The sequence below is a fragment of the Desmodus rotundus genome, chromosome 8, assembly GCF_022682495.2.
Source record: "Desmodus rotundus isolate HL8 chromosome 8, HLdesRot8A.1, whole genome shotgun sequence".
NCBI lineage: Eukaryota > Metazoa > Chordata > Mammalia > Chiroptera > Phyllostomidae > Desmodus > Desmodus rotundus.
The window spans coordinates 130,700,203-130,720,739 of NC_071394.1; the positions used below are offsets into that span (position 1 = coordinate 130,700,203).

The following is a 20,537-nucleotide window of genomic DNA, read 5'->3' on the forward strand; positions in this document are numbered from 1 at the left end:
TGTCTGTGACCCGGACTCCTTTGGTGGGTCACTCAGCTCCCTGATGGTGTCTTCGCAGAGCGGTCCCCACACCTCTCGTGGTATCCCCCGCACACAGGCCAGGCAGGAACTTGCCTCCTGTCAGGGAAGCCTCACCTGCCTCCTGAGCTGCGAGTGAGTGTAGGGTGACCCCTCGAATCTTCACCAGTGGCTTGGCCCACACCTTCTTCCTCTGCCGCCAAGGAGTGGGAAAGGCCCGCTTTTAACTCTAAAGCAGAGGAATCTGCCTGTCTCTTTAGTGAGCGGAGCCCACGTGAACAGTGCCCACGTGAACAGTGACTTCACACTATTGTTTTCCATTGTGTGGGGTGCATCCTGTTGACCACCACGTCCAGCAGTTGTAAATTGGTTAACCCGCCAGAATTTGTGTATTCATGTCCGACTGACCAAAGCTTTTTTGCTCGATGGAACCTAAAGTGGTAGTTTCAGTGAAGTTTTTGCTTTTGACTTTTCCATTTTCTTTAAGTGTTTTAATTACCGTGGCGAATGGCAGCAGTTTGACAGTTTATTTTTGGATGACAGCTTTGGGGGAGTGGGGGCTCTGGGGAGTGGTGGGTGAGCTGGCTCTGCCTCTGCCTCTGCCTCATTTTGTGTGGTTAATAATGGGTTGAATCTCACTTTTCCTTCATTCTTAGAAGGTAAAAACTAGGAGGGAGCTAGCCTTCCAGAGTTTCAGTGAAGATATCTTAAAGTTTCACTCTCTGTATGTTGTCTGCATGTGAGGGAACAGTGACTTTACTCCGAATGGAGTCGATGCCACGTCTGCATTTGCTCCTCGCGTGTGTTCAATGGAAAGCGCTGACTGACTGAGCCTCCTGTCTGGACAGGGCACCCACTAGCTCTGGGGAGGCAGCCTGAATGCAACAGAGCTGCTTCTCTCCTGGGGCTGGGCTTCCAGGGGACTCGCCTTCTACTTCGCAGTCTGGGCAGAGTGGGGTCTCCTCATGGGCATACATCCATCCCTCCACAAGGCACATGCTTCCGTTACACATAGATAGGGATTAGTATTGGTGACAGAAGGGTTCTGTCCTGCTGAACTCTGCCTGCCTCAGATGCCCGGGGTCCTCACCTTTCACTGTATAATGTTTCTGATTCTTTGCTTGTGCCGTTGCCGACTGATCTAGTAAAGTATAAACATACCTGCCTCCAGGACAGATTTTTTGTGTTTGGGGTTACAGAGGACATCAGCTTTTAGGTACTGCTGGGCATGGGACAGTTTAGTCTGCCCCTCGCTGCAGAGTCGGATGTTGGAGAAAGGAAGCATGGGCAGGGCTCCACCCACAGCTAGCTCCAGTCCCTCCCTCTGGGAGAGGGTACTTCCCTGGAGTGAGCTCAGGGTCTGGCCTCCCTGGGCACCTCCCAGAGCCCAGACTGTCCTTTCATCATTGAAAAGTACCCCAGGAGACTGGTGGAGGTGCTCAGGCCAGCTTCCTGTGCGGGTGCTGCCTCACTGGTACTGTTAGGTGCTGAATGAACGCCTGGCCAGGGAGGCATAGGGTGGATATCTAGGGCACTGTGGGCTCTCCTCCCTGGTGCTGGTGGCTCTTGGGGTAGGAGTGCAGGTTCTTCCTGAGAGAAGAGGGAGAGGGGTGGCCTGAGTGTTTGCTCTGGACAGCAGTGACCCAAAGGGCTATGATGTGTCTGGGTTTTGCAGGCTCCAATGCTTTTAAGGTCTCTTTGCTCCCAGGGTGGACTGTCTGGGACTAAGGGATGGGATTGCTTCCTGGCAGCTATGCCATTTTCACACCGTATGCCATGGCTGTGGAGCGTGTGTTCAGAGAGCCAGGTACTTCAAAGCTCTGTGAAGGTCCGTCTTCACAGCATTGAATTTCACTGGAGTCCGGGGCAGCACTGAGCTCAGACTTAGTGGTGGGCACGGCACTGGGTACTGGCACTCATTCCCTCCACCCAGTTCCCAGAACGAGAGCCTCGGCAGCTTCTGCCAGCTGGTCAGTGGTGAGTGCAGCTGAGACATACTCCTGGGCTGCCCCCAACACTTCTGGTGTTGCAGAGGGTGCAGTGTAAGTGTGCGTGTGCAGTGTCAAAATGCGTGGCTGTGTCAGAAAGACCCCTCGACTCTGGCCATTGTCTTTCCCTGCTTCCTGAGCCCCTTCTTCCACCACGTTCTGCCCACAGGTTCTGTGTGACTGTGGGGTGTTGAATATCACCCCTCTTTGGGCCTTCGTCCCTGCAAAATGACAAGGAGGATCTCCGCAGTGCCTCCTGCTCTGAATGACCAAGTATATGAGTAGGTGTAAAAACCTTCCAGGGGCACGTCCTCATCGGGGTGTGTGGGTGCGGCCTGCCAAATTCCTAGCACCGGGAGACGTGGCCCCTGCTTACAGAAAGCCAGCATCAGAAAGACACAAGGCTGCTTTTTGCCAAGTTGCATAAAGATCTTTTTCTCCTCAGAGCATGGAAAACCAACACATAGCAGTTGGAGCTGTGCCTGGGACAGCGTCTGCTTGCTAAATGCAGAGCACTGAGTCATGAAACAGATACCGCCCGTCCTGGTCATGTGTCCGCAGATAGCAGGCTGAGCCGCCCTTCTGGGGACAGGGTACGTCTCGTGCTGTTGCTGTTTTCACATCAGCTGAGAATTTTAAATGGAGTCAGTTAAAAAGTGAAGACCAAATGGATCTAGTAAGTAGAAAAGTAAGTGAGCTAAAGTGTGTAGACATAGGAAGAAGCTAAAAGAGAGAAAGTCCTGTGTCCTCCCCACTCACTGATGAGGTGTGTGTCTGGCACTGTCATCCATCAGCGATTGTGACAGATACGTCCCTGCCCTTCCACAGTTTACCACCCTTCCAACCAGTCTTGTGGGATGTTGGTTGAGCTGAGCCATTTACGAAATGTGAGGGAAAGAACAGGCCATTGCGGAAGCACTGTGCAAGGAAACGCTGAAGTTACAGTTAAGACGGCGTAAAACAAAAGACCTAGAAATGTTTATTTTTAATTGTTTTTTAAAATATTTTATTTATTTATTTTTAGAGAGAGGGCAAGGGAGAGAGAAAGAGAGGGAAGGAAACATCAATATGTGAGAGAAGCATTGATTGGTTGCCTCTTGCATACCCCTAACCAGGAACTTGGGCAACCCAGACATGTGCCCTGACCGGGGATCAAACCGGTGACCTTGAGGTTCGCAGGCTGGCACTCAATCCACTGAGCCATGCCAGCCAGGGCTTTTTTTTTTTTTTTTTAAATTTAGAAAAAATGTTTGAGGTCATTGTGGATTCCCATGCAGTTGTTAAAAATAATACTCTGTGTACCCTTTATCCAGTTTGCCCCCATGGTAACATCTTATAAAAGTACAATATTGATACAGTATCAACCAGGATATTGACATTGATACAGTCAAAATACAGAGCATTTTCATTACCTTGAGGATCGCTCACATTACCCTGTTAGAGCCTCACCTACTTCCCTTTTGCCCTGACCCTCTCTTTAGCCCCTGGTAACTACTAATTTGTTCTCTATTTCTATAATTTTGTCACTTTAAGAATGTTATAAAAATTAGATCATATAGTGTAGAATGCACCCTTTTGGGATTAGCACTTTTCACTCATAATCCCCTTGAGTGTGACACACATCCACGTTATTGAGTGTGTTAGTAGTTACATTTCATGGTGTACACGCGTCCATAGTTTGTTCAGCTGTTCTTGTGCTGCATGACATCTGGGTTGTACCATTTGTGGAAAAACCTATGCGCCCCCCCACCCCCGCCCATTGGATTGCTTTTGCACTTCTGTCAAAAGTCAGTTGGTTAGATTACTCTATCCAAGATTACTCTGTCCAGCAAAGCTCTCATTTAGAATGGAAGGGCCGATAAGGTGCTTCCCAGATAAGGTCAAGTTAAAGGAGTTCATCATCACCAAGCCCTTATTATATGAAATGTTAAAGGGACTTAGAAAAAGAAGACGATAAAAAAATATGAACAGTAAAATGACAACAAACTCACAATTATCAACAACCGAACCTAAAAAAACAAAAACAAAAGTGAACTAAGCAAGCAACTAGAACAGGAACAGATTCACAGAAATGAAGATCACATGGAGGGTTATCAGCAAGGGTGGGGGAGGGGGGAGAATAGGGGAAAAGGTTCAGGGAATAAGAAGCATAAATGGTAGATACAAAATACATAGGGGGAGGTTAGAATAGTATGGGAAATGGAGAAGCCAAAGAACTTAAATGTATGACCCATGGACATGAACTAAGGTGAGGAAATGCTGGTCATGGGGTACAGGGTGGGAGGGAATAAAAGGGAAAAAAAATGGGACAGCTGTAATAGCATAATCAATTAAATATATATTTAAAATACTATTGAAATTAAAAAAAAGTCAGTTGGGCATTCTTGTATGGTTGTATTTCTGGATTTTTAAAACATTTTTTCTATTTCAATTTATATGCACCTCCCTCCCCCTTCTTGCCTTATTCACTGGCTAGAACATCTAGCACTATGTCAAATAAAAGTGATGAGAGCGGACATCTTTGCCTTGCTTCTGATCTTAAGGAGAAAGCGTTCTATCTGCCCTTAAGTATGATGTTAGGTATATGTTTTTTGTAGATGCTCTTTATCAAGTTGAAGAAGTTCTCTGTTCTCGTTTTTTCGAGAGTGTCTATCATGAATGGGTGTTGAATTTTGTCAGGTACTTTTTCTGTATCAGTTGATCTGATCTTGTGATTTTTGTTCCTTAGTTACATTGACTGATTTTCAAATACTGTACTGGTCTTGCATCCCTGGAATACATACCACTTGGTTATGGTGTATAATTGTTTTTGTATATTGCTAAATTCTATTTGATAATATTTTGTGAAAAATTTTTGTAAATTTTGGGGTGGCTTTGTTCATGAGATTTAATTATCTGCATTTTATTTTCTTCTTTTTTTTGGTATAGCCTTTGTCTGGTTTTGGTATAAGTGTAATGTTAGCTGCATAAAATGAATAGGAAAGTATTCCTATACTTTCTGGAAAAGGTTGTATAGAATTCATGTTATTTTTTTCTAAATGTTTGGTAGAATTTACTAGTGAAGCCATCTGGGCCTGAAGATTTCTTTTTGTGGGAGTTTTAAAAGATTATTTATTTTTTAGAGATGGAAACGGGAGGGAGAAAGAGAGGGAGAGAAACACTGATGTGCGAGAGATACATTGATTGGTTGCCTCTCGCACTCCTCCAACTAGGGACCTGACCACAACCCAGGCGTGTGCCCTGACCAGGAATCAACCAGTGTGACCTTGCGGTTCTGAGGCTGGAGCTCAATCCACTGAGTCACACCAGCCAAGGCTTTTTGTGGGAGTTTTTAAATTACAAATTCAGTTTCCTTAATAATAGAAATTATCTGCCCTGGCTGGTGTGGCTCAGTGGATTGAGCACGGACCTGCAAACAAAGGGGTCGCTGGTTTGATTCCCAGTCAGGGCACATGTCTGGGTTGCAGGCCAGGTCCCCAATAGGGGACGTGTGAGAGGCAACCACACATTGATGTTTCTCTCCCTCTCTTTCTCCCTCCCTTCCCCTCCCTCTAAAAATAAATAAATAAAATCTTAAAAAAAATAATAGAAATTATCTGTAACATAGTAGGTGAATTGTGGTAGTTTGTACTTTTCAAGGAATTGGTCTCTTTTGTTTGATTTGTTAAATTTATCTGTGAGTTATTTGAAGTGTTATTATTTGATGTCTGCAGGATCTGTAGGGATACTCCTGTTTCATTGCTGATATTGGTAATTTGTGTCTTCTTTCTGTCAGTTTTACTAGAGATTTGTCAGTTTTATTGATCTTTTCAGAGACACAGTTTTATTTTGTATTTATTTTTCTCTATTTTTGTTTTCAGTTTCATTGATTTTTTTAAATTTATTTTCAGAGAGAGAGAAAGGGAGGGAGAAAGAGGGAGAGAAACATCGATGTGCTAGAGAAATATCAGTTGGTTGCCTCTCGCACGCCCTCAGCTGGGGACATGGCCCACAACGCAGGCATGTGCCCTGACTGGGAATCAAACTGGTGACCTTTCGGTTCCCAGGCTGGGTCTCAGTCCACTGAGCCATACCAGCCAGGTCAGTTTCACTGATTTTTGGTCTTTATGATTTTTTTCCTTTTGCTTGCTTTGGGTTTATTTGGCTTTTTTTTTTTTTTTTTTTTTTTTTTTTTTTTTTAAAGATTCTTGAGTTAGGAGCATTGAGACTTCCTTATTTTCTAGTGGATTCAGGGCTATAAATGCCCCTCTAAGCACTGCTTTAGTTGTGTTCAACAAATTTTAATACAAGTCGACAAATGTACTTTTTAAATTCAGTTCAGTGTAATTTTTTACATCCCTTGAGACTTCTTCTCTGACCCCAGGATTATTTAGAGGTATGTTGTATAATTTTCAAGTGTTTGGAGAGTTTCCTGTTTTCCTTTACTTACTGATTTCTGATTTGATTTCCTTGTGGCTGGAGAACACATTCAGTATTATTTCATTTCCTTTAAGATTTTATTTATTTTTATTTTTATTTTATTTTTAGACAGAGGGGAAGGGAGGGAGAAAGAGAGGGAGAGAAACATCAATCTGTGGTTGCCTCTTGTGCACCCCCTACTGGGTACCTGGCCCGCATCCCAGGCGTGTGCCCTGATTGGGAATCCAACCAGCAACCCTTTGGTTTGCAGGCCAGCGCTCAATCCACTGAGCCACACCAGCCAGGACTTATTTCATTTCCTTTAAATTTGTCGAGGTTTGGCCTTGGCTGGGTGGCTCAGTTGGTTGGAGCATCATCCCATACACCAAAAGGTTGTGGGTTCAGTTTCTGGTCAGGGCACAAACCTGGGTTGCAGATTCGATCCCTGGTCAGGGTGTGTACAGGAAGCAACCGATTAATGCTTCTCACATCTTACATTTCTCTCTCTTTCAAATCAATAAACATATCCTTGGTGAGGATTAAAAAGTTTTTGTTGAGGTTTATTTCATGGCCTTAGATAGGGTCTATCTGGCCGTGTGCTCCATGAGCGTTTGAAAAGAGTATGTGTTCTAATCGCAGATGGAGTGCTTTGTAAAGGTCTAGTAGAGCTTTGTTGACCGATGATATTTTTGAGTTTTTTTGTATCCGTGCTAATTTTCTTTGTAGTTATTCTGTCAGTTGTTGAGAGAGTGGTATTTAAGTTTCTAATTAGAATTGTGGATTCTTAAAGTTTTTTCTTTCAGTTCTCTCAGTTTTTGTGTTCCACCTATTTTGTAGCTCTGCTGTTTGGTGCATAGGCATTTAAGATTGTTACTGTTCTTGGTGGATTGACCCTTTTGTCATTAATACGTCTTTCTTTGATAATTTGCTTTGCTCTCAAATCTACCTTATCTCATGTTAATACACGTCCAGTCACTCTTGCTTTTCTCTGGTGTTCATTCGCCTGGTATCTTTCCCACCCTCTTACTCTCTGCTGGTCTTTGTCACCTTGGCGCGGTCACTTATTGATCGCCTTTTTTCGTTCAGTTTGCAATTGTCCTGGTTCTTGGTATGATTTTTTTTTAAAAATTGAAACCTGGACAATTTTGTATTTTGTTCTGAAACTCTTTAAGTTCTGTGGTAGCTGGCTTTTCTTGGTACTTCTCTGGCAGGGGAGAGGTAGGGGAGGTGCTGCCTGATTACTGGGAAGTGGAGGTTGAGGTCCAGATTCCCCACCCAGCTTTTGGTGACACCTGAAGGTGGGCGAAGTCCTTGTTACCGCTGGGCAGGGGTAGCCATTGTAGGTGTCCAGGCGTCACCACCACTGAGCAGTGGTGAAAGTTCCGACCCCCCACGAGCCCTCCTGTCATAATTCCCTAGCAGGGAGGGGGAGAGGCTCCTTGTTACTGCTTGGGGGGGGCATAGAAATACGGGTTTTCATGTTGTTTCCATTGACACTGCGGGGCTGGAAGAGGAGGAGGACAAGGGCAGCAGGTTGTTAAAGGCCAGTGGGGATGAAAGTCCCTGCTTGGCCTTCTCTGTCACTACCTCAGTGGGGCACTGGGGCACCTTGTTACAGTCTCATGAGGGTGGAAGTCTAGGTTCCCCACTTGGACTTTGCTGGTGTGGGTGGGACTGGGAGAGCAATGGTGTGCTCCATTGCTCTCTCTTTATATGTACACACACGCATTTTTCTTTTGGACCATTTCAAAGTGAGTTGCAGAGATTTTGGGGTGTTTTGTCGCTAAGTAATTTAAAACCAAGGACAGTCTCTTACAGAGACACACCACCATCGTTTCACCCAGGAAAAATAGCAATAAACCTCACCTCCAGCCCATATGCAGAATCCCCAGTTACCCCTCTGGGCGCTGGACTTGTGTGTTTTTTGTTTTTTGCTTTTGAAGTAAATCCAGGATCTAGTCAGGATGTACATTCTGCACCTGGTTGCTGTCCCTAAATCTAGACCAGCCCCCTGGTGTTGAGGGGTGGCAGCGTTTGGACAAACCGAGCCAGGTATCTTGGAGAAGGTCCCGCATTCGAGATCTGTATGATCGTGTCCTCATGACCCCTGGGTTTCCTGTAGAGAAGTTAGGTCTAGAGCAGCACGGCCTGGCGGAAATGTAATGTGAGCCACACATGTCACATAAAACTAAATAAAAATAAGGAAGAATGAATTTTAATAGTGTTTAATAAATTTCTTTATTACTTACCATTTATTAATATTTATTAGTTAATATGTTTATGTTCAAAATGCTATTTCAATATGTAAGAATATCTCAAAAGTATTGAGATATTTTATATTCCTTTAATATACGAAGTTTTAAAAATCTGTATAAAAAGTGTAAGTATACTTTGCACTTAGTGGGCCAGCCCCATTTCCAGTGCTCGGCAGCCACGTGTGGCTGGTGGCTCTGTACTGGATACTGGACAGCACAGGGTGAGACCTGCTCCAACGCAGGATAGCTCCTTTTGGCAGGAACATTACCAGGGTAATAACTGCCTGTGCACCACTCTGAAGTCGCGGGGCTTGCTGAAGTCTGAGACGATTGTTCTTCTTTTCTAGGCTCTGAGTGCTCTGGGATGGAGCAGGTGTGCAGAGGGTGAGGACCCAGCTCTGGGACCACGTCGCTTACCTCCTTTCATCGTGAGACTCTCGGCTTGAGCAGACTTGACCCTGGATGAGGATGTCTGTGGGCCTTTCGCTGCTGCTCCCCCTCTGGGGGACCACCTTTCTCCTTCTGTACTGTGTGTCCGTGACGCAGTCCCACTGGCCCAGTGAACCTTCAGGGGCCATCAGGGACTGGGAGAGCCAGCTCGAGGCATCCATGCACTCGGTGCTCTCAGACCTCCCCGAGGCGGTTCCCACGGTGGTTGGCATTCCGGATGGCACAGCTGTTGTCGGGCGCTCGTTTCGAGTGACCATTCCGACAGATTTAATTGCCTCCAATGGAGACATCGTCAAGGTGAGAGACTGGCTATAAAAAGTAAATGAGGAAGAATTTTCATCTCCCATTTTAGTTTTAGGTTTTAGTTTTTCAGTTATTCACTCTAGTGATTCTGAGCTCAGTTTTTCCAGAACCTACTAAGTGGCTGAAAAACAGCTACTGATGTTCACAAGAGGGGCCCCATATTTCTCCAAGTAGTGTCCTAAACATTTATACCTACTCCCATTCTGAGGTTTTCACTGTTAGAGAGCCGTTACATTTGTACTCTGTAAGGCCTCTTGGTCATTGAGTTAGGGGTGTGATGGAAAAAGTGTATAGGAAAAGGCCTCCTTTCATTGACCGTGGGATTAAACCTAAGAAATACAGAACTTTTAGCTGCTTTGAACCTATTTTTTAAAAAAGATTTTATTTATATACTTGTAGAGAAGGGAGGGAGAAAGAGGGGGAGAGAAACATCAGTGTATGGTTTCCTCTCGTGGCCGCCTACTGGGGACCTGGCCCGCAACCCAGGCACGTGTGCTGACTGGGAATTGAACCGGCGACCTTTCGGTTTGCAGTTCGGTGCTCAGTCCACTGAGCCACACTAACCAGGGCTGAACCTATCTTTTTTTAAAAAAAGGTATTAATAATATAGGAGTTTTGCTCTAATTTGATATTCTATATTTACCAATGTATTTGGTCACTTAAGAACCAAAATTAGTTACGCTTCAGCCTTGCCCCATCTTTCTTGGGGGGAGCAGAGAATAAGGGTACCTGAGATCCATGTAGTAGGAAGAGTGTCTCAGCTGACCCAGGGTGGAAACAGAACGCTTCTCTGTGGAGAGGCACCAAACCTTTGGGGTTGCGGGACCTTGTGATGTCCTCTAGATCCTGAGTGAGATTGCGTGGCGGCCCTCTGGGCCTGTGGGGTGCGCTTTTCACACTAGGAACATCTAGAGCAGAGGTCAGCACACGTCTTAGAGGGCCAGATAGTATGTTAGGTTTCACAGGCCATTTGATTGCTGGTGGAGTTCCTCAACTCTGATAGGATTGTGCACATGTAGCTATAGATAATCTGTAAATGAATGGGCATGGTTGTGTTCCAGTAAAACTTTACTTATAGACACAGAAACTGAAATTTGAATTTCATATAATTTTCTCATGTCATGAAATACTATTGTTTTAATTTTTTTCAATCACTTCAAAATGCAAAAACCATTTTTACTCATGGGCTGTTCAGAAACAGGTGGCAGGCCTGATATGGCTCACGACCATAGTTTGCTGACCCACGACCTACACCATCCTTTCCTTAGAGGTGTGGCTTAAAAATGAACTAAAAATATTTTAAGGTCTATACTTTGTTATAGTAGTTTTTCTGTCTATGTTGTATTTAGACTTCTACATACACATCGTGTTCTGGCTACCTATTGGTGTTTTTAAATCACCAAAACTGAGTGGTTTAAACAACCAATTTGGCCCTGGCTGGTGTGGCTCAGTGGATTGAGCATGGGCTACAAACCAGAGGGTCGCTGGTTTGATTTCCAGTCGGGGCACAGGCCTGGGTTGCTGGCTGGGTCCCCAGTGGGGGCCATGTGAGAGGCAACCATGCACTGATGTTTGTCTCCCTCTCTTTCTCCCTCCCTTCCCCTTTCTCTAAAAATAAATAAATAAAACCTTAAAAAAAAAGACTTCCTTAAAAAATTTTTTTTTAAGTTGTTTTGCTCACACTTTTGTGGCCAGGAATTTGGGTATTCAGAGCTCATCTGGGAACCGTATCTCTGCTTCACATGGCACTAGCTAGAGAGGCTCATCTGGGGCCGGAGGATGCCCTTCCAGGATGGTTCATTCACGGCTGGCAAGTCGGTGCTACCTGTCGACAGGGAGCTTACCTGGGTTGTTGGGAGGGGTTTTTGGTTCCTTTCCATGTAGACCTTTTTGTCGGCTGCTTGGGTTTCCTCCTAGCACAACAGCCGGGTTCCATGATTAGGTAATCCAAGCAACAGGAAGTGAGAGGTGCCAGTCTCTTGAGGCCTGGCCCTGGAAACTTGCACGGCAACACTTCATTGTATACCATTGGTCAGAGCACATACAGGCTCTGGGGTAGTCCTTACCAACGTGCCCCTCTCTGACCCACAGCCCCGGGGCATCCAGGTTAGAAATAGCCACAAGTTCTGTGCCACGCTTCCCACTGAGAGGTGGGCAGACCTCCTCCTCACCTGCACCCTTCTTGTGCTCTCTTCCTTTTCCCTGTTGGCCCCCTTCTCTTCAGGGTGTGGCTCGTTCTCAGGGTGGCCTTGCGATCCCAGAAGTGGCCATACTTCTGAAGATCCTGGCTCACTTCCATGGAACTCTTTCTAGTTTGCGAAGTGCTTGCAAAAGATTTCCTTGTAATCTTCATAATATCCCAGCAAGCCAAGTGCTAGTCTGGCCGTTAGGTGAAGAATGACAGTTTAAGGGGTACATTTCTTGCCTAGCTGCAGATTTGGTCTGGATAGCCAAACCCTGCAGTGGTTGACCTTGTTCTGGTGGCCACTGGAATGTTTCACACGGATTAGTCTTGGCCAGAGGTGCCTCGAAATGATACAGTGGGCCAGCTGTTGGCTGTATCTGGCAGAGAGAGATACTTAACAGGCTTACTCACCAGGGGAGTAAAGAGATTTTACTGGGAAAACAGGATTTTATCTGAGCATATTTATCTGTAGAAAGCAGACCATTTAGTAGCTGATCAGCCTGTAGAAAAACAGATGAAGATGTGTGACTCTTCATCCCAAATGCTCTTGCAGCCAGGGTTGTGTGGGGTGGAGAGCGGATCAGAATACCTGACTTCATTCCTGGAGCTAGGGTTTCCCTAAGAACAGGATTAAAAAGTCTTATGTTAAAGGAGTTGTGTTTCCCCCTCATTATAGTAATGATGGATAAATGCATGTTGTATAAGAGGGGAAAAGAAAATCCCTGGTTCTTCCCACTTGGTGAATCCCTCCAATCATTTTCTGTCTTTATCAAGGGGTGTCTGCGTGGCGGACAGACACCAGGCAGACACCAGCTAGACACCTTAGACGGAACTGCAGTCACGCTGGATGGATCTTCACCTTTTCTTCATTCACTGCAGCTTGAGTTTTCCCCCTTGGTTGTTAAGTATTCTTTAACAATGTAACTTCCAAGGGCTGCCCAATATTCTTGTGTATGTGAGGAACATTTCAGATCTTGGTCTCAAGGAGCCTTGTTGGAGTGACCCCCAAATCATACCCATCGCTCTTACCATCATCTGAGCCACCACTTACTCGCCTCCTCCCAGGTCCCCACCTCTGTTCTTGACCCCTCAGTCTGTTGTCCACACTGAGGCGAGAGACATCTTTATCTTTGGAAAGCTGCAATCTGCTTCACACCCTCCCCTCACCACCCATTACCGAGCGGCACTTAGGATCACGCCCCTTTCCCTTTGTCCACCACGTCCCAGCCACATTCGCCCTTTTCTGCTGTGCATACGTGCCAGGCTCGGGGCCCACCCCAGGCCTCTTGCTTTCTTCTGTTGGCATGGGTACACTCAGGTCCAGCTTGGACATCTCCTGAGGACTTGGAGCCCTTTCCCCCCTCCCTGATGAAAGCAGCTTTCCCACAAAACCCTGTGTTACCTTCTTAGCAAATTTCTGTACTTGAAATTCTTGCTTTTGGTTAGTCTGTGTGGCTGACCCCTATTGCACAGTTGGCCCTCCAGTGTTTACGGGCTGGCAGAGGGAAGGAGGGAGGGCCCCTTCAGTGATTGCAAACGTGCTTTGGATTGTCAGAGCCTGCCCGGCTGTGTGCAAGGAGAAATGCAGGCTAAGCCTTCTGTGGGGCTCCCAGGTGAGAGTTGGTCTTCCAGCCAATTTGGACATGGTCGAGTTGCCTAATGAGGACTCATGGGCTGAGCATCTGCCTGAGATCTGCTGAGGTTACGTGGTATGATTGTCATACTTGCTGACTGGTCAGGGGCTGTGCATGGCGATTGCTGATGGCATAATCCAGCGTTTACAGCAGGCTGAGTAACAGTCTGTTGAAAGGATAGAAAATTAAGTCTCATGCTAAGTGAGCCGCATTGGCTGCCTGCCAGGCCTTGTTTGACCTATGTGAGCTATTGGTTACGCTATTTCAGGAGGTTGTGGCAACTCTGGGCATCACAGTGGCAGAGGGTTTGCTGCTTGCTGTCAGTCCGGTGGCCCATCAGGTAGTATCAGCTCCTAAATCAAGGGCTTCCCTAAACTTGAATCACCAGGCTGCAAGGAAGCAGCAGGTCAGGAGAAAGAAGAGAGGAACTGCCAGCCTAGAGGACGTAGCCCTGAGGTCCTGGAGCCTGTGCTCTGCACACAGTGGGCAGCTCTGTCCAGCCTCAGCCTGGCCGGCATCTGTTACTTCCCCTGCAGTTCTCTGGCTCTTCCTCCAGAATTGGTCAGACACTACCAGCCCCAGCTTACCTCCCAAGTGGATGCCATAAGCTTGATGGTACAAGAAGGGGCTGCAGGTTATCTCCAGGCCCCTGTGGCCAGCACGACCTTCCTGATAGACCTGCATCACGAAGCTCTCTCCTCTCCTGTGACCTCGGTACATTCCACAGCAGATGGTCCTGGCATGTGCTCCCGTGGGCCAACCTGGATTACTGTACACAAAGCTCATCCCAGGTCTTGACTCTTTGTTGCTCTCACAGCTGCCTTTGGGTCCTAGGGCACCCTTCCTCCTCATCAGGGTCTCTGGGGACAGGTCCCACTGAATCCAGCTTGGCCTTCGCTGGGCGGATCCTAGGCTGTCCTAGTTGGCCCTAGTCCAGGTTACCCATCCTGACCCTGGCCTCCCTCGGGATTGGTGCCTTCCCTGTGACGTGAGTGAGTGAGGCTCACTGGCTCAGGAAGGTAAGCATAGGCCCGGAGATGTGCTAGCCCTTCCTCTCCAGGGTGGTCAGGAGCGGCAGCTTTGCATCTCGTGAAGGGACTGGGCTGACCCTCCAGAGCCCCCCCAGACGTCTCATGTTGGTAGAGCCGGTATGGATGGCTTTTCATCCCTGTTTCCCCTTGGCCTCCTTGCCTGGAGACAATGCGGACTTTCCCTCAGCCCAAGATGTCGGCAGACTGGGAGCAGCCCTTCCTGGGACTGTGCTCTCAGCCGCTGGCATGGGCCCCCAATTGTTCCCCTGTGAACAATGGCTACTCTTTCTGGCCGAGAAGGGGAGCCCATGAAAGGAGCGTTTCTTTGGATGCTTGAGAGCTTTGTGGCAACCCCGCCTGTGGGAGATGAACTGTGGTTTCTTCCTGCCTCGAGTGGGTGTTCCCTGGCTCTGAATGGACCCCTTGTGAACACGGCACACCACGAAACGCGGGTTGGCGAGGGACAGCATCCTTGGGGGCGGGTTGTCAGAATGGCATTCGCCTAGACTCATCAACTCAAATGCTTACTGAAAGGACAGGATTCTGCGTTTCGGGGAGAGTACTGACAAGGACTGAAGGGACACGACAAAGGAAAAACAGGGGATGTCAAGGCGTGGGAGAGAGGGACTGCTTCTGAGAATTCGTTTGTTTGTTTTTGGGGGGGTTAAGAATTTTATTAATGGCTATAACTATGCTAAGCTGTCCTTCACATTTTGGGGGGGAAAATTTTTTGTTTTTAGATGAGAACAACATTCTGTAAAGTGCCTGATAACTCAGACCAGAAGGGTGCTAACCGGGCTAGACAGTCCGTGTTCAGAATGTGGTCGGGTGGCCTTGGCCTTTGTGGCAGGAGCTGTGTGCTGGTCTGAGGTTTGCGTGTCTGGCAGTCAGACCAGTGATTGTCTTTCATGGGTGCGGCTCTGCTTTATTTATCAAAGCAAAGGCCCCTTGCATCCCCTTCCACTGTGGTTCTTCACCTTACATGGGAAAAGTCTTGGCCCTTGGACCTTAAGCCAGAGGCTCTTCCTGTTGACCTGTGTCATGTCCCAGCCCGGCCCAGCCATGTCACTGCCCATGTGCATCATTTGCAAAGCTGATCTTGGCCACAGAGGGTTGTCTCATTGCCATAGTCCATGGTTTGGACGCAGGATCACCCTGGATGTGCGTCAGCACCACAGGGGCCTCTAATGCTTGATTGGAGGCTTAGACTCCCACCAGAGGGACCGTTTCCCGCCTCCCTGAGCAGAGGGGACCACACAGTCGGTCTCAAACCACTTCGTGTTCCAGTGCCTCCAGGGTATTGCCCATGGTCATAGACGGCTGCAGGATGGCCCAGCTCTGCAGCTTGGCCAAGGGGTGAGGGGGCTGAAGGATCAGGAGCCAGTGACCAGGTCTCAGGTATGGCAGGGGCTTTGCCAGGACAGGCTGCTAGAGGCCCAAGCAGTGGGTGTCACAGGACAGCAGTCCGTGCCATTTTAAAGTGGGCCACTGAGAAGACCCTCCAGTACATCTCGGGGGGGTTCAGGTAAGAGCTCAGTCCGAAGCCCTGGGACTGTCCTGTTTAGAGGTGTTAGTTGGAAGAGTCACCACCAAAGTCCAAAGGACCCTCCAGAAGGATTGTAGTTTGGGGGAATTCTCACCAAATGCAACCTCTGTATTACACTTTGTTCCTGAGATCCCTCTTTGCTGGCTGTCATCAGCTCCTCTGAGTGGCATGGGTGTGAAAATGCTTACCCATCTTTCTGGAGTCTTTTCTGGCCATTTCTGAGTCCCACAGCTCCTGCATGGGTAAGATGCCACCCTGTGGGGTCTAAATGATAAAACTTGGGACTTGTTGGTTTCAGAAGCCAAAGTTCATAGAATTGATTAGGCCCCAGTTCTTCAGTTTTGTCTTCCGTTTGTGCCTGGCTGGCTGGCTCCTGCTCCGGGTGGAAACCTGCCTTTTTTGACGAGGGGCTAAATGAGGGAGCTCCTCTGCCCATTTGCTCTTCCCCAGGTGGTACTGGTTTGGGCTGAGAGGCTGCTTGTGTTGCATGGTGTTTATTAGCACAGGAACTGTACCTTCTTCACCCCGGTCTTTTGATGTCCTACTGTGTGAGAGAGGGCACCAGCAAAGCAGTTGGAGAGAATGTCCCAGAACTGAGCAGGCAGTCAGTCACTAGTCATCTGCTGGTATAGACTGCGGAGTGACCAAAACCTTCCCACTTGGCAGTTCCCCAGTCATTGGTGGTCATGGTGATTCATTGTGAGCGTTGCTGGGCGGGCAGCCTCCCTGCAGCTCTGCCCTGATTTTGTGGTTCTGATTCTTAATGCTTTTGGATATACTTTATGGGTCAGGACTTCTCAAACTGGGTGTGTGGCTGTTCTTATTTTCCTCCGTGCTGGGCTGGCCTTCCATCTCAGAAGCATGTCCTTTCTGAGGGTTGCTGACCCTGGAAAGATTTCTGGCTTTTTTGGGGAGGCCTATGATACTCTCAAGTCGGGCTTCGTTCTGCAGATTCTGCCTCCTGCAGGTTCCCACTAACTGCCTGAAGGCTCCTTTCCCAGAGCCCTGTGCTGTATGGTCGGCAGCCTTGTCTCCAGCCTCTCCAAGGCAGTGGTGGTGTTTGGTGATGGGGGCCTGAGTGACCTGAAACCCTGCCGGAGTCCTGTGGCTGGGACCTGCCAGTCCCCAACAACACGTGCTGGTGCCAAGGAGCACTCACAGAGCTCTGATTCCTGCCTCTCGCTTGCCATTCCTAGCCTGGCCACCCTTAGGTGTTAGTTGTGGGTGCTAACGGTGCAGCTCGGGCGGAAATATTTATATGAGTAAACCAAAGACTCCAAGGATAGTGAGCACCTCAGGCGCATATATGCCAGGCCCCAGCACATGTTACACACTGAAGAGGAGGTGAATGCTGGTGTCCAGGCTGTCACCTGCAGACAGGTCTTATCAGGCAAACAAGTCTCTGGGGGCCCCCAGCCTTGGCCTTATTCCCCTATAAGGATCCTGGCTTCCCTTTCCTGTGGTCTCCTCGTTCCCTTTGATGCTTTGAGCTTCTGTTTTGGGGTATGACTAAGGAGACAAGGTCTCACTGTGCGCTGGGTACAAGGCCAGTTAGGAGGGAGGACTGGAGAGTGGAGCCTGGACATGCCCTGGACCCGTTCAAGTCTGCAGCAGCAGTCTTGCGGTGTGTCCTGGGTCCTCTCTCAGCCCCCAGGGGTGGGTGGGGAACCAGCACCGACAGAATTCAGCCTGTGCCTGGCCCTGTGACTGTACAGGATGGCATCATTTTCCTCTTTGTTCAGATGAGAAAACGGGCTGAGTTTGGGTCAGGCCTCAACCTGCCTGGAGCTGGGACTCAGCCTGGGCTCCCAAGGATGGGGCTTCCCCTTCAGGAGGCAGTTGTTACAAGGATGAGTCCTGGCTTGTCATGGGGGCCGTGTCGTTCAGAAAGAACTTTTATATCCCACCTCGCCCCCAGGCCCTGAGAGGAAAAGTGGTGCAGAATATTGAAAGCTGGAGAGAAGGTCCAGAGTTCCCAGGGACTGAAGGGGCTCCTGCTTTGTCTGGGTGGAGCAGGTGTTGCATCCCAGAGCGTTCCCTCCACCAAGTGCCCTCGGGAGGGAGAGCCCGCTAGTGGAATCTTTCGGGGACTGTGGATGCTGCCAGCCCTTCAGGCGTGTTCAGACTTCCAAGTTCAGGGGCTTTCCCCAAATGGCCTTGAAGATGCAGGGGTGCCAGCTTGTCTGTGACTTGCCTTGGCTAGGTTCCTTGTGGAACTCAGATTTATTTTGCTTCCTGTGGCCCTTGTATTAAATGAGTCATTACCACAGAAAGTGCTGCCTGGGCCCGACGCGGCCCGTACCAGGATGCTCAGAGGTGCGTGGGTTTCAGAATGTTCCTGTCTGAGGAGACCCAGGTTGAATACCTGTCCTGTGGCCAGGTGTAGCTGGGGCTCTAGCACCCTGAGGAGCCAGGCTCCGCAGGGGGGAAGGCAGGCAGGTATGCAGGTTGGAGAGTTTGGATCTGTTTTTCTGACATGGCTTGTCTTAAATGTCTGTAAAGCTTTGGGTAGACCACAGCGAGAGAATTTGTTTCAGTAATCAACGTGAAGCTAGCAGTTCCGCTCTTCCATCTCCCAGTGAGAAACTGAGCATTATAACTTGGTTTGGAGAAACCCAGGGTTTTCTTTAAGGTTTGTTATTTATGTTACATGTTACTAATACGTTATAATGATACTTGGCATAGTTTAAATAAGCTTATGTCTTCCAAGGCTGGCTGTGTGGGAGCCTAGGCCAAAAGGTGGCCTGGGTTTATTCCTAAGGAAGTGTCCAGCACCAGAGCTGTGGCTGTTGGGGTCAGCAGGATAGGAGGTGAGCCAGGCTGGGAAGCTTGAGGGGCGGGCCGTCTCTATTTTAAAGTGCCCTTGTGCAGCTGGGGCACACTTGGAAGAGCACTGGGGCTGCTTATTCATCCATGCTGATGGAACGCCCAGGGCTGGGCACAGGTCAGGCTGCCTGGCCACTTGGGAATGTCCCCTGGGCCCGGCCAGCCAATTGGCACCCACCTCTGGAGCCTCTTCTGGCCTCTCGGCCCCGTTCTGTCTTCTCCACAGGTGGCTTCTCCTGGGCCGACTTCATCCAGAGCTCCATCCAGGCCCCCCTCTTTCCCCCGTCTGTCCTCCCTCTGCCACGGGTGCTCTTGTCCCAATGGTAGCTGTAGGGTGGAGCGGGGTTAGGAAATATCCTTGGGTGGCCAGAGACCTGGGTCCACACCCTGGCTCACCTACTACTCACCTCTCAGGACCCCAGTTTCCACCCCAGCCGTGCAAACATCTCCTGGTCCCCTGACTTCTCTCTTTGGGCCTTACGTCTTTGCTTTGTGTTCTTTTACAAAATAAGAGCATTCAGCCTTTGCTTTATGTGTTTATAGGTGGATGAGGCTGTTCACATATTTAACATGATTGAACTGAAAAAATTTAAAGCCCAGGTTTTTCAGCCAAAACATTTGAAATAAATATTTTTTTATAGCTAAAAAAGACTGTAGAGGAAAAATATATTTAGTGTTTTTCATGGATTTTAAAACACTGATCTCTGCAGATATTTTACCATTTCTGATGCTGGCTGTGTTTGCGGTGGATGGTGAGTGAGTTTGCAGGGGACAGGGATTCTTAGCCGCCCATTCATTAGATGACAGCGCACCCTACAGTGGATGGAATGTGGCCTCACAGACCCTCAGTGAGCTCAGCGGCTCAAAGAGCAGTCGGTAGGGGCAGCCTCAGTAATACAACTCCTGATGATGTCAGGTGTCCTCTCTCAGGCTTTTGCTGCAAGTAGGGAACCTGTTTACAAGGGGACGAGTGTCTGGTCTCTCATGAGGTGGAGGGGATTGCATGCTGCCCAGGCTCCTGTGTCCTTGCTGGGATGAGCAGGTACAAGCTTGGGGTCTCCTCCTGTCACTCAGGCACCTGTAACCTGGGCAAGAGGAAACCCGAGGAAGCAGAGCCCCTGCGGAGCCCAGCAGGTGTGGCTCTGGCCTTCCTGCCACAGAGAGGGAAGCATTTTAGTGTCCCTCTGCTGACAGGCAGTGGCCGTAGGCTGAGGCTGGCCGTAAGACATGCTGTCTGTTGGCCAGTGTGTCTCTGGACTCGATGGGACAGGACAGTGGAGATGCCTTCAGGCAGACAAGAGAGTGGGTGCCACCTCTTGTGCATTGGGGGCAGGGGTGTTTCCCCAGGATGAGAGGGGTCACAGATGGGGCCTGGGCAAGAGGCAAGTCTGGTTTCTCTTGTCAGCTGATGCTGGAAGTTCTTACGGCGGCGTTCCCTTGGGTACTGGGAGTATGACCAGTGATACGTCTCTGTGGAAGAGGATTTCCACCCTGAAACAAGTCTTGGGGGGTGCTGGTGGGTGGGATAGGGGATGAGCTCCTCAGGCCTACGTCTGCGCCTGCGCTCTTTCCGAGGGCAGAGGTGAGCGCTACACATCTTCCGAACTTAGCTGACTGTAGAACTCTCTTTTAGATATGCCAGAGCTCCTTGGACTGCCTTTGATAAGCACTCTCCTTGAATAATTGTTTCCGGTGCCTTGCCCTGGGCATCACAGTTTTCTCAAGGGTTGGAAAGCAGGGTTAATGAAGACTTGAGACGACTAACTGTGTCTGCTACCCCGAGGTGTACCACTACACTTGACTAACGTGATGGTTGTGAAGGGAGTCACTTGAGGGCATTGAGCTGTCCCTTGCACCCAGACCTGTGTGCATTTCTGCTCCTGGGTGGGAAAGGCACTTCTGG

At 48.6% G+C, this 20,537-nt stretch overlaps 1 protein-coding gene across 10 annotated transcripts in view; it reads left to right on the top strand.

Moving 5' to 3' along the window:
- Positions 1 to 20,537, top strand: part of DAG1 (dystroglycan 1) — a 65,352-nt gene that overhangs the window by 39,550 nt on the left and 5,265 nt on the right. For 6 of the 10 annotated variants that reach the window (XM_045200192.2, XM_045200193.2, XM_024565702.3 and 3 more), the window contains exon 2: positions 9,007 to 9,406. In XM_045200192.2, the coding sequence (XP_045056127.2) occupies positions 9,122 to 9,406 (285 nt within the window). In that variant the 5' untranslated portion in view covers positions 9,007 to 9,121. Of the gene's footprint in view, positions 1 to 2,213; positions 2,288 to 2,451; positions 2,600 to 2,660; positions 2,683 to 9,006; positions 9,407 to 20,537 lie in introns of those variants that run through there. The other 4 variants (XM_045200188.2, XM_045200189.2, XM_045200190.3 and 1 more) reach the window with 3 other exon arrangements.